Source organism: Sparus aurata, chromosome 10 (assembly GCF_900880675.1).
Source record: "Sparus aurata chromosome 10, fSpaAur1.1, whole genome shotgun sequence".
NCBI lineage: Eukaryota > Metazoa > Chordata > Actinopteri > Spariformes > Sparidae > Sparus > Sparus aurata.
The window spans coordinates 2552078-2566606 of record NC_044196.1 but is presented as its reverse complement, the minus strand read 5'-3'; the positions used below and the strand labels follow the sequence as shown (position 1 = coordinate 2566606).

Genomic DNA, 14529 nt, shown 5'->3' with positions numbered 1-14529 from the left:
GACATTTTTTGACAACGTTTGACGAGGAAGCCAGAGATGATGAGTTAATTTTAATTCTGATCTCATCAATTTTATTGCAAAAGAAATCTAAGAAATCATTTGCATTAAAGGGTGCACAGCTCACTGACTGTGGTTTTTGAGTAAGTTTAGCCGCAGTGTTAAAGAGAAATCTAGGATTGTGTTTATTATTGTTTATTAGGCTGGAGAAATATGCAGTTCTAGCAGTATTTAGAGCACGCTTATAGTTTAGTACACTATCATGCCAGGCAAGATAAAAAACCTCCAGTTTAGATTTACGCCATGCTCGTTCCATTTTCCTGCAGGCCTGCTCGAGATCTCGGGTTTCGTCAGTGAACCAGGGAGTAGATTTCTTTGGTCGTCTTGTCCTGGTAGAGACCGGTGCCACAGAATCAAGGAGCGAAACAAGTGCTGAGTTCACTTCATTCATGAGGCTTTCCACAGGTAGTTTCACAGTCACAAAGGGAGCCAGGACCCCGGGCACTTTATCACTGAGCGTCACTGTGATTGCCGGGCTGATAGGACGAGAAGTAAAAACATTAGTGTCATTGACATAAGGACAGGCTAATGACACTTCAAATGTAATGAGAAAGTGGTCCGACACAGCAGAGGAGACAGACGTTCAGGGCGGACACATCAAGTCCATGGGAAATTATCAAATCCAGAGTGTTTCCACTGGAGTGAGTGGGTTCATGGACAAGCTGAATAAAGTTGGAAATATCAAGAAGTCTCAAAAAAGCTTTCCCTAGAGGGTCAGAGGGCTTATTTAAGTGAATTTTGAAATCCCCAATGATTAGGATTTTATGTGAACGAGTCACAAGATCTGCAATAAATTCACCGAATTCTTCTAGGAACTGGGAGTAAGAGGTCTGTACAGTACAACCAGGTGAAGCCTGTTCCCTGGACAAGGCTGTTACTATCTGATGAGGATGGTTTTAAAACCAGAGCCTCAAATGAAGTAAATTTAATATCCTGGTTGGAGCTTAGGCTGCGAATAGATTTGTAGATTAGAGCAACACCTCCCCCTGTTTAGAGGCCCGAGCAACATGGGCGTAGTTATAGTCAGGAGGAGAGGCTTCATTTAATGGCAGAAAGGTATTAGGTTTCAGCCATGTTTCACATAAGCCAATCATGTCCAGTTTATGCTCAGTCATCAGAGCTTTGGCAATATTGTTGTTGAAACTTTCATGCCAATAAAGCCCCTTTGATTTGAATTGAATTGAATTGAATTGAAAAAAAAATTGAGAGAGAGAGAAGCTGCTGCCTCACTGAGAACTCCACCACACACATAGATGAGACGGCTAACAAGTCGCCTTCCACTTATTCAACGTGCTTAAATATGAGTCATATTTCAGAAAAGCACTTATTTGTCCTTGTTAAGCTAACTGCTTGTTAATGAGAGTTAAGAATAATCTAATCCGACAGCTGTCTGTGTGGCTGTTTATCTGAACTTCTTCCAGATATTGAGTTTACTGTGACTTTGCTGTTGTAAACATTGTTGTTCCTACTAACAGTCACAGTAGTTATTTCTTCAAACTGTCACACTTTTAGATGTGTTGCCTGTATTTCTAGTTTGCACCTGCTCGCCCATGATTTTCTTTTTGTTATGCAAGCTGTGTTAATGTGTTACCTTGGAAAGTCGGAAAGTGGTCTAGGTTATTGTCTAGCTAATATAGGTCTAAGGCTACGTTAGCTGTGTGTGTGTGTGTGTCTGTGTGTGTGTGTGTGTGTGTGTGTGTGTGTGTGTGTGTGTGTGTGTGTGTGGAACCAAGCAGTGATGATACTGTACAGTTTATATGCTGGCTTGCTGCAGGGTAGTAATTAGATGAATGCTTCTGCAAAGATTATAATGTGGCTGGTTTACTGTCATGGAAGTGCAGAGTTCAGATTGCTGGAACACGTCACAGATGTGATGTTGTGTTGCTCCTCCATGATCTTGTTCTTTAAACTATTTCAACGTAAGTCATCGGTGTCTCTGAGTCTTCATCTCATCTAAATGGTCATACAAACTGAAATTCCACAGCACTCTGCAGATTGATGAAGACGTTTGGTTCTTGTACAGAGAATCAGGAGGACTGAAGGTTCAGCTTCCTGTCTGTCAGTCTGAGGCTGCTTCATGCTCACACAAACTGGACCAACAGCTCTGAAAACTGTGAGGAAACTGAAGCTCCTCCTCTTTCCTCAGAAGTGATCTGTGGCAGTCTGACTTCATTCCAGAGAGCTGCTTTAACAAACTCTGGAGCTCAACTCTGAACTGACAACGGCCGACGGGTCAACAACAGTCTGTCGCCCAGAGAGTCACCAGACTCCTTTAACAAATGAATTAATCAGTATTTACATCAAAGGGAATATTGATCGTCCATTAGTCAATTTTGTTTTCATCTGAAGGCTGCTTACACACACACACACACACACGTCTGTGTGAGATATTAAAGATAATATCCACAAACGTATCAAAACAAGACATGTTGGACCTGTTTGTTCACATTCCAGCAGCTGCTTCACTGGAAACAGCTCAAAGTGAAAGTTGAGTTCAGTCCTGGTGTCAGTGGACGGTCAGCAGCAGCAAAGTGACGACTGGCTGTGAACTGATGTCCTCCATGTGTTTCTGAAGTGAAGCTCAGTAAAGAGGACTTTGTGCTTGTTGTAGTTGTAACAGGAAGATGAAGATGTTTGTGGTGTTTGTGCTCCTCGTGCACGGTAAGATAACCTTCCTCCCTCTGATCTGATCGTCACCTCGGTCCAACGTCATGTCTTTAATGTGGATCTGTGTCATCGTCACTTCATCAGTGTGTTTCAGCTGCAGGACCATGTTTTCTTCACAGAAACACATGAAGAACAGATTAAAGGCAGCAGATGTTCACTGTGTCTTTAAACCCTGATGAATGTAGAAGACTGTACAGTCACACTGTCCTCACTTCTGTTCTTCAGGATTAGATCCCTGCAGCTCGCTCACATTCTGATGGCTTCTGTTCACAAACGTAATAATGATGCTCTGCTGACAGCTGCGTCACATGTGGATGTAAATGTTGGCCTTCATTCACACAGAGTCTGAGTTGAGCTTTAGCAGCACAGTTTACAGGCTGCACACACTGCAGAGGACCACATTCACTCATGACATGAAATAAGGCTGCTGTCATTGACCCTCTCTGTCTGTGTGACCTCACAGTTTCCCAGCATGCCTCAGCTGTGGAGGTGTATGAGGGGGACCCGTTTGTCCTGCTGCCCTGTAACTTTCCCGCTGATGAACTGAACGATCCCTCAGTGGTGTGGAGCCGCTACGATCTCAATCCTTCAACCATCCACCAGCGTCAGCAGGAAGGTGACGAACTTAAAGACCAAAACCAGCTTTACAGCGGCCGAACATCCGTGAAGACTGACGCTCTGGAAACTGGAGACCTCAGCCTCCATCTGACAAAACTCCACCTCTCTGACAGCGGCTCCTACACCTGCACCGTCAGAGGGTTCATTAGGGGAGACAGAGAGAACGGAGAGTGACGGACGTACAGCTGCAGGTCAAAGGTCAGCAACTAACCCTAAAACCTCCTGTAGATACAGATCAGAGGTCAGAGGTCAGCAACTAACACTAAAACCTCCTGTAGATACAGATCAGAGGTCAGAGGTCAGCAACTAACCCTAAAACCTCCTGTAGATACAGGTCAGAGGTCAGAGGTCAGCAACTAACACTAAAACCTCCTGTAGATACAGATCAGAGGTCAGAGGTCAGCAACTAACCCTAAAACCTCCTGTAGATACAGATCAGAGGTCAGAGGTCAGCAACTAACCCTAAAACCTCCTGTAGATACAGATCAGAGGTCAGAGGTCAGCAACTAACCCTAAACCTCCTGTAGATACAGATCAGAGGTCAGAGGTCAGCAACTAACCCTAAAACCTCCTGTAGATACAGATCAGAGGTCAGAGGTCAGCAACTAACCCTAAAACCTCCTGTAGATACAGATCAGAGGTCAGAGTTCATGTTCTTTATGTTTCTGGTTCCCACAGAACGATTCCCATCCTGGGCCAAAGCTCTCCTGGTTCTCCTGGTTCTTGGACTTCTTGTTGGAGCTCTTTTAGTACATTTTAGGCAGTATTTCATGTCAGGTATGTCACTACTACTACACTACCCATCATGCACCTGGGCACCACCTTTACTCTTGTACCTCCCTGGCTGTTGAGACAGACTGTGAGGTCTGGGATTATAAGAGAAGGATGAGACAGTGAGGTCATGTTACCATCACAGTTCCTGCTGCTGTCTGTTCAGCTGATGTTGTGGTTTGTTGTCCTCTCAGTCTACCAGGTGGAGGTGGATTCAGGGGCGGAGTCTGTCCAGCTGCCCTGCAAAACCATAGTTCACCTGCTGAAAGACACTAAAGTTGAGTGGAGGAATGGAGACAACTGGAAGGTCCATGTGTATCAGAACGGTTCTGACCAGCCTGAAGAACAGCACAGATATTACAGAGGTCGAACAGAGATGAAGAGAAAACTGCTGGAACCTGGAGACCTCAGTCTGACCCTGAAATACCCCACAAACTATGACAGAGACACCTACACCTGCACCGTCTACAACAGGGAGGGACGCAAACTGAAGGAGAAACAAGTGGTGATGAATGTCAAAGGTCAGTTCTCTCTCTCTGTTTCTCTCTTAGAGAGTGTGGGTGTGCATTTCAGCGAGCGAGTGTGTTTCTATCTTTTGTGTGTCTGTGTGTTAGATTTATTTCTGCAGTAGTATTCTGTGCTGTAGTTTTAGTGGATCAGTATCAATCGTCCTCAGCTGGAGACGCTCACACACAGACACAGAGTCAAACTCTGTCCCACTGTTAATTGCTCTGTGGAGGATTGCAGTCCAGCAATCAGAGAAATAGTCGGTTATGACGGTATAAAGTCCAAATCTAGGATGAACAATGGAGTGGTTATTTTTCTGGACAGTATTGATAAAGTCAGCACGGTTGTTGAACGAGGTGTAGTGATCCAGGACACCTTTGTTCAGGTGGTACCGCTGGTTCATCCAGCCAGAAACATCATTCTGTCCAGAGTTCCTCCGTTCATTAGTAATGAAATGTTGCAGAGAGAACTGGAGAGACACGGACAGTTAATGTCTCCAGTCAAACTGATTCCTCTGGGCTGTAAACCTCCACACCTGAGACATGTTGTCTCCTTCAGAAGGCAGGTCTTCATGGTTCTGAACAACACTGAGGAGTTCAACTGGATGTTGAAGTTCACAGTGGAGGATTCTGATGATACTGTTTATGTGTCTTCTGAGAGGATGAAATGTTTTGGATGAATGAGTCAAATAGTTACTTCTTCTTTTTCCTGCTTTGTTCACTCTTTTCTGTTTTACACCTTGTTTCTCTGCTATGGGAGACATAAGAACAGGCAGCTTGAATATAAATGGAGCAAGGGCTGATGGGAAAAGGGCGTCTCTCTTCAAGCTGTGTTCTCTCAACAAGCTGGATGTTATTTTGGTACAGAGACACACAGTACTGCTGATAACCAGACTGACTGGAGGACAGAGTGGACTGCTGAAACCTTCTTCAGTCACAAACCAGTAACAGTTGTGGGGCTGGACTTGTTGTTTCCACAAACTTTCTTCCTCAGTCTGTAGAAAGTGAAGAAGTTATTAAAGGCCGTCTGTTAAAAGTGAGAGCAGTGTGTGAAGACGTAAAGATGGTGTTTATTAATATTGATGCTCCGGCTGTGGGAGTGGAGAGAGTGGTGTTTCTCCATGTTTTAAATGAAGTGATTGATAAATGTAATAATGAGGAATATGTATTTATGGGTGGAGGTTGTAACAGTACTGAGGACAGCAGGTCAGACAGGAACCATGCAGAGCCTCACGCTGCCTCTCACACTCGTCTGCTTCACCTCATGGAGGCTCAGGAGTTGTGTGATGTGTGGAGAGACAAAACACCTGGACACAAAGAACAAGTGCTTCTATATTCAACCTTTAAGGGTTCTATAGCTTGGTACGTATTTGGCACCCTCAAATGGTTCTATATAGAACCGTTTCAGAGGGTTCATTTAAAAGAATCCTTGGGGTTCTTTGTGGCTAGACAAAATGGTTCAATATAGATCCTTTTAAAGTTTCAATAAATATCCCAAACCTTTTATTCCCTTACTGCTTTGGTTGGCCACATTTTTGTTAAATAATTCTACAGAATTACCATGATATGAAGTTAATTGACTACTACTACTACTACTAATTTCAATAAAATAACCAATAACCTTTAATATTTAAAACCTAAATAACATATAGTCAGTCCTTTTCCACTACCAACCTATTGCAGATTGAAGAAAAAAGAGAAAGATGGTTTCAAATTGACTGTATTGAACATCAAAAAGTAGTTGCACCATATAAAAACAATACAAAACACAACATGAATCGTAGGTTACATTACAAGATATAAAATATTACAGTGATAAACCAGGCAAAATCACATAACAGCTGCTGAAATAGAGTCAATGAGTGCATCAATTCAGCTTTTACACAACTTTCTTGGTGAGAACTGCTCCACTTTAAACTGACACTTAAAAGCTTAAATTCCCCAAAATAAAGATTTTTTTACTAGAAGGAAAAATATCCAACAAAAACTGATTCTGCAAAAAAGTTGTATAATTTAATATGTGATTTTAACAAGGCTCAGTACCATGCACACAGTAATTAAAATATATTAGCAACACATGCACCAAAATACAATTTCAATTAAAATAGATTAGATAGATAGATTTAAATATTAAAATATCACTGGGCAATCCTCATACATTTGGAATTACCAATAAATGTTACTGAATAATAGTGACGGGTTAAATGCAAGCAGCAAAAACAAAAGAACAGTCGTTAAAGATTTTAATCTCAGCAAAGACTTTGTTGAATATCAATTTCATCATTCACTGTGAAAGCTGATGTACATTTTGAGAAGTGGGATAGACACTCTTTTCTTACCATTTCTTAGTTTGAACAAATAATGTTCTACAAATGACAGTGTGTGTTTCATCTGTTCAGCCGAGTCGCTCTCTCTCAGGTCTGTGATTCTCAGAGTGCAGTCGTTGTTACCACAGTTATACTGCACACAACTTAAATACCTCGCTTCATTTTTCAGATCCACATAATTCTCATTCTGCACTGTCCTGAACCAAAATCTGTTCTCAGCTCTCTTTACAGAGGATGGGTATCTGTAGCTGCAGCTAATGTCCACTGTTGATCCTTTTAAGGCACAGATCTCAGTAGAGCTGTAAGTCACTCCATCTCCATTGCTCTTGTACCAGGTACAAGTAGCTGCTGGGTTAGCATCACTGCTACCGGTCAGAGTCACTGAACTGCCCTCCACTATCTCAGCAGAAGGACTCACTGACACAGAGGGAAGCTTTGGAGCATCTTGGAGGAGATATGAACACATTTTACATTTCATTTTAAAATTGCAGATGAGTTTCAGATGAATAACAGATGAAACACAATGAGGAAACATTAGTTATAAAGTAGGTGATGCAGTTTGATTCAACCCTTTGCAACATATATTAAATATAACTACTGGCTGTGTTGGCTTTAGGGATCCACATGAGGCACATTTGAGAATAAACTAAAGCTAGTTCATCTTACTTTTGATTCAAATTAAAAACACAGAGCACACAAAGACTCAAAATGTCTCATAGTTCATCAGTGCTGAAGGAAGCAGATCTGTAGGAGCACTGCATGAAGCAGTGTCCCACTTTACATGAAAACACTGAACACCTTCAGTTAAAGTGTGGAGAGAGTCCAGGAAATACAGTTTCCAGGGGAAAAAGACAAGAAGAAGGTTTCTGTTACTTCATACTTATCATATATAACGTTGCATTACACTGCACTTTGTGTACTGTGAGACTACATGAAGCTGGTAATACTTGCAGTCGTTTTTACAGCGCTGATTTAACCACTTCAACCAGTAACGGTCACTGTACCTCTCACAACACGTACGGGAGTTGCTCCTGTGCTAACAAAAGTGTCACAATAACAATGACGTTGGTGTTTCAAATGGTTAGCTCGTCACACTAGAACACAAACAAACTCACAGATCGACGCAGCTCCTGGATTCTGAGAGGTTAAATTACTGTTTTGTCAGTGGAGTCTGGTGGCTAACGTTGGGTTAGCTAGGTTAGCTAGGTTAGCAACTGTAACGGCAGAAAACGAACGCTCAGTCTCCAGACAGCCGTTGGCACTGAACCGTCGTCGCTCGTGCACATTCAGTGAAGACGCTGCTGCCGGTCACAGTCAAAAGACCGCGAGACTGTGTGATCCTCCGTGAACACACCTGCCGACTGAAGAGCAGGTGGCTGCTAGATACACCTGTATGTTTCTGTGGGCTCCGCCTCCTCCACTTTGAGATATATATACTGAATGAATGATACAGTCACATGTCGGATTTACCGTAAATATGAAATGCCAACGAGGAGAATGTAGCTGCAGAGAATCAGCAAATGATGAAAATGATTTTGTAATTAAAAAATAAAAGATATAAAGTGGGCGAGTGATTAATTCAGTAGTCTATAGGCCTACACGTTTAGCATACATAACATAGTTTATATATAGGCTGATATATATATATATAACACACACACACACACACACACACATATAATATTTTTATTATATACTTTTCGATTATGGACAGAATGTGCACACAGCTATTGAAGAGATCATAAAAAGTCCATTCTTTAGTTAAATTGTAGGGGTAAAAACATACAAAATAACACAATGAAAGCACATACAGGCTGTGTATATGTAGCCTATAGGCTACTTATAGCCTATATATAGCAGTTATAGTAAATACATTGCTGTATATATTATATATATAGCATATTGTTACTTTTTTGCAGGGCTTTATTATTTTTTTATTCATTCATTTATTTATTGTCTGAAACAAGATCTCAATTATTCCATTCCCAGTCTCTTGTTTTTCATTAAGCACATAAATTTAAGCACATTTTTACAGAAATGTGATAGAACCTTTTTAGACAGACGGTTCTTTGATAGAGGATATAGAACCTTAGGATTCGATATAGAACCTTGATGAAGCCTTTTTTTAAGAGTGTGGACACACCTGAACATAACTCACTGTCTGTGGCCAGGCTGGATCTCTTTATTGTTTTAAACATCATTTTAATGTGTTTAAAAGTTGTGTTATCAGCCTGTTGGCTTCTCTGATCACTCACTTGTGACAGCTTCTGTTTTTATAACATGTAAACCAACAAGTGCGTGTGTTTGGTATGTTGGCATTTAACACGGACCTGACTGGAGGAGCAACACTGGAAGAAACACCACCAAGTATGAAATCGGCGGTTGTGTCTTTTACACAGTGGTGGATTTTAGAAAAGTCCTCCAATCAGGAAACTCTTGTCAGCAGAACACTCACATGATCCCACCACGTGGGTTCCCAACTGAGGGATACCAGGGTCCAGTGGTGGAGGGGCCTCGAAAGGCCTGAAATAAAACTGTTGTTTTTACTTTATTTTTTATTTCTAAAGCCCTATTCACATGGGACTAGTATTACCTGGGGACTTCAAGTGATTTAGAAATTATCCCACTACGTCTTTGTTTCGTGCGGCGCATTCACACAGGATAAGTGAAGTCTGTGTTTTAACTCTAATTTACTGACATTATCTCCTGGATCGATCGTACTGGAGCCCTGATATAATAACTGGTGAGCCTGTTGAAAGATAGAAAAATGTTCCTTACGGCCTGCTGCCATGCATGTAATCCATCTAATCATCTTTTGAGATTTTTCAATGAGCCTCCTGAATTTGCGCACAAAATATTGTCAAAACTTTCATTTATAATTCCAACACAGCCTCCATAATTCTCGACCGGGAAAAAGGCAGAAAAAAGGTGGGAAACACAAAAAAACTTTAAGAAAAACAAGAAACGACCCCAAATCACAGAGATGCTGATTCACACAGGACTAATATCATCACATGACCTCTGTGGTTGGTGAAATATGGCAGGTCATTTGCGGTGGAATTTTTACTTTATAAATTACAGACGTGGCAGATTCACACAGGATTTAGATCACAGACGACCTCCACAATTATTACAGATTACTGGAGGTCCCCAGGTTATACTAGTCCTGTGTGAATAGGGCTTAAGTAATTAGTGTCATAACTAAGTTAAACTGGCAGAATAAATCAGATGAGAGACTTTCCTCTGTATAAATAAAGAGTGGAGGCTGTCTGAGGCCCCTCTCACCCCTCACAGTACAGAATGGTTCAGTCCAAACAGCTTAACAGTGGAGTGGCTGCTGATCATCAACATGTCTTTACCCAAGAAAATAAAACCAGGGAGCCTTAAAGGAAAGGAAAAGGCAGAAAGGAAAGAAAGCAAGGAGAGGAAGACAACTCCTCACACATTTCTTTGTAAAGAAAGGTGAGCACAGTTCACAGCTAACACAGTTTAAGAACAGTTAAAGCTGATAATAATGTCAGCAGCTGTAAAGATTGAAGGCAGTCAGACAGCATGAATCTAGTTTCTCAGTTTGAGCAGCAGCAGGTTCCTCATCCTCATCTCATCCTCATTAAGTGCTGACTCAAAGTTATTATTACAAGTCATCATTTCACATTGAGGTGAAGACAGTTCAAATGTGGAGCCATATTTAGCTCCTTTCCCTGTAAGACAGCAGGACATGTTTGATATCAGAGGATTCATTTCAGTTTGAAGATTTCTATGATGCTTAAAATCATCTTAAAAACTGTTAATGTAATGTTAATGCCAGATGATCCTCCATCATTTTCAGGGTTAAAAGAGAGTCATAAAATAAGAAATGGTCTATAATCCATATTTATGTCAGAATGATTTCCATGTATTAACAGTTGTGAAATAAAAAGAGCATATGTATGTGTATATATAATATAGTTGACTACAACAGAGTGTTTGTTCAGTAGTTTGGGACTCTCACCTTCCTGCTCTGCAGTAGAACAGAGGAGAACATTTCTGCTGCATGCAGACTGTGTGACTCAATACAATCAGAGAAATGTTTCTATTTTCTGGAAATCAGAAGATGAAATCACAACAACCATACAGCCTCATATCTGTATTTATTCAGCCCAAATCCAAAGCCAGCAGCTGTGAGTCTGCAGCTGTGGAGATAAATCAGAGCTGCAGGACAACAAGGAGACAGTGAGCAGTAACCAAGTAACTGTCATGTTGTTCTTTTCACTAATATGGGAATGACAGTCAAATATAGCATTAAAATGCAGTTTTATATAAAACAGCATCACATGTTTTCTCCGGCCTGAACAAGGGCCCAATTAGATTTCTTTTCATGGGGCCCTAAATCCCTGGCAGCACCCTGCCTAGCTGAGACCAGCAGAGACCAGAACCAGACTGAGACACTGAAGTTAAAAAGTCTCTTTTAGCTTCCTGCTGGGTGTCTCAGCTCAGGGGGTTCTGGTCCGGTCCAGCTTCCAGACTGTAGCCCAGATGGATGTTCCATCACACTTGTTCTTTGGTCTGGAGCGTAAGAATGGACAGAAGAGGTTCATTCACAGTTTAAGGTCTGACACTGGGCAGCTGCTGACTGATCACACTGCAATCCACAAACATGCTGTCAACTTTTCCAGTGAGCTGTTTGAATGTGAGCACAGAGAGCAGCAGGCAGCGTCTCTCAGCTTCTACACTGGTCTTCCTCAGGCTGAGCAGCAGAGTCATGTAGAGCTGGAAGCAGCTCTCTCCTCTGATGAGCTCTATGCTGCTCTGCAGAGCATCAGAGTGGGAAAGCTCCAGGAAGAGACGTCTACCTGTTGACTGTTAAACTTTGTTGGTCACAAAGTGAAGCTGTCAGTGTTGGTGGAGTGGAGAAGAAGCTCAGTGTGTCATCAATCAGCTGATTGATTTCCAATCAGAGTTGACAGTATTGATCTGATTGTGATGTTTTTATTTGATCCAGAAGAAAGTTGAAGGAACGAGCTGAAAGAAACAACAAATCTTTTCATCACTTAGAACAAAGAAATGCAGCTTTAATAGTTTGTATCAGTTATTGATTGATGATCAGTTCTCAGCTGATTCAACAAATCTTCACTTCCTGTTGAAGAAGTTGATCAAAGAAAATGTTAAATGTGACGTCCAGAAATGTGAAAGTGACAAAGAGAAGCAACAAACAGCAGTTGAACACTGAGATGAGACATTACTGTGAAGACCACAGGGACAAAACATCACAACACCATCAGGACTCTGATCATGTCCAACACCTTGAAAACCTGGTTTTACTTCCTGTGTTTCTGTCCCCTGTTACCTGCTGCTCTCATCTGGTTCTGTCCTTCAGCTTTCTCTACTACTTTGTAATCAGTCAATAAAGTTATTCAAAACTGCTGCTGCTGTCTGCACAGCTGATGTTGTGCTTTGTTTCCTCTCAGACTGTCAGGTGGAGGTGGAGGAGGGGGAGGAGTCTGTCCAGCTGCCCTTCAGAACTACACCTGACCTGCCTGAGGACGCTAAAGTGAAGTGGGTCTATGACCCTTTCAAGACAAAGAGGACAGTCCACCTGTATGAGAACAGATCTGAGCAGCCTGACAAACAGCACCAGGATTACAAAAACCGAACAGAGATGAAGAAAGACCTGCTGAAGACTGGAGACCTCAGTCTGACCCTGAAACACCCCAAAGAGACAGACACAGGAAAATACGGTATATATATAGTCATCAACAAGGACGGATACAGACTGAGAGTGAAAACAATGATGCTCAAAGTCAAAGGTCAGTATGAAGATACAGAACAGAGGTCTGTGTGTCTGTCTGTGATTGGCTGCTTGTCTCTGGTTGGTTGCTTGTCTCTGATTGGCTGCTTGTCTCTGGTTGGTTGTTTGTCTCTGGTTGGCTGCTTGTCTCTGATTGGCTGCTTGTCTCTGATTGGCTGCTTGTCTCTGATTGGCTGCTTGTCTCTGGTTGGCTGCTTCACTCTGGTTGGCTGCTTGTCTCTGGTTGGCTGTTTGTCTCTTGTTGGCTGCTTGTCTCTGATTGGCTGCTTGTCTCTGATTGGCTGCTTGTCTCTGTCTAACTGTCCTCTGTCTCCTCTGCAGGGAACGTCAGGAACAGAAGCAGCTCCACTGATCCGACTCCTCTGATGGCTGATCAATATGTTTGATCGGTCTGTTGGTCAATCTTTGATTATTGATCTGATGTGACTTTGGATCAGAGACTAAATGGAGGTGAAGGAGCTGATGGAGGACGGATGAAGACAGGAGGACGCTTCATCTGCTTCTTCTTCACTCTGACTCTCACACACAGTCTACACACTCACTATTGATGACTATTGATCAGTGATGTCAGAGTGATGTCAGAGTGATGTCACATGGTGGTTTGGACTGGAACATGTGGTTTAGATCCTTTGAACTCTGACAGTAAAGTGTAAATACAACCTCAGATGTAGAGACAGCAGGTCTCTGCAGTAACAACATGTATCATTACCTTTACAGAGTGTCTACACAGAGAAACACTCACATTTAACACTTTTAACACCTTTTAATGCCACTTTATATGAAATTTATGGCCAAACCTTTGGTGGAAATACTCACCAAAAGTGAAATATATACACACACATTGCATATACTAATTATTGCTGTAAGCTTTTGAAATAAAAAGATGATTTAATCAATGAATAAATGGACATTCTTTCATATTTTAAGTTATTTAGAGTCCAGCGTCTTTAATGTGGATCTGTGTCATCTTCACTTCATCAGTGTGTTTCAGCTGCAGGACCATGTTTTCTTCACAGAAACACATGAAGAACAGATTATAAGATATCAGATGAAGATTCCTGTCAGACAATCAGAGTTCATCACTGATGTTCTGGTAAACAACCACCAGAGGGCGACATGAGCACAGCAGGATTATTACCTCTGACAACGTTTCCACTGCTGGACCTCAGAACACTTCTGAGATATTTGTACTTTACTGGAGGATTTCTGCAAATATGTACTTTTTACTCCACTACATTTATTGAAAACACTGTTTTATTTACTTTACAGATTACATGCTGCCTCAGAGCTGAATCAGCACTTTTTAAATTCATGTATTTGAAGAACAATCAGATTAAAAACAACTCTTATATTCATACAAATAATCTGAAAGTGCTGAATATACTTTAGTATATTTAGCTGAGATTAGATTCTGTCTGTCTGGTGACATTTTAACACCATGTTATAGAGAATAACACACAAAATGTCGCCCAGCAGGCTGCAGCACTTTATTAATAAAGATAATAAACCATAAAAACAAAGAAAATAAAAGACATTTCTGATTAAACAGTCACATCTGGATCGATGTGATGATGTTAAACTGCTGATCACATGTTCCTCTTTATGATAGATTATATTTTATAATAATAACATCTTTAAACCTCCTGATGAAACACATCTGTTACAGATATATAAACATGTGTCTCAGGTGTTAAAGGTGACACACCTGTCTTAGTAAATCAATCAATAACAAGTCTGAACTCTCTTGTTGCTAGGTGCGGCAGCCTCCCGCAGCGCGCTCTCTGATTGGCCCGCA

The 14529-nt window shown here is 41.5% G+C and overlaps 1 protein-coding gene across 1 annotated transcript; it reads left to right on the top strand.

The window, feature by feature from the left end:
- The first annotated feature begins 4085 nt into the window (after nt 1-4085).
- LOC115590050 (uncharacterized) lies at nt 4086-13584 on the top strand. Its single transcript, XM_030431306.1, has 4 exons — nt 4086-4119; nt 4308-4634; nt 12394-12732; nt 13056-13584. The coding sequence occupies exons 1-4, from the start codon at nt 4113-4115 to the stop codon at nt 13118-13120; spliced, it is 738 nt and encodes a 245-aa protein (XP_030287166.1). The 5' UTR covers nt 4086-4112; the 3' UTR covers nt 13121-13584.
- The last annotated feature ends 945 nt before the right edge of the window (nt 13585-14529 follow it).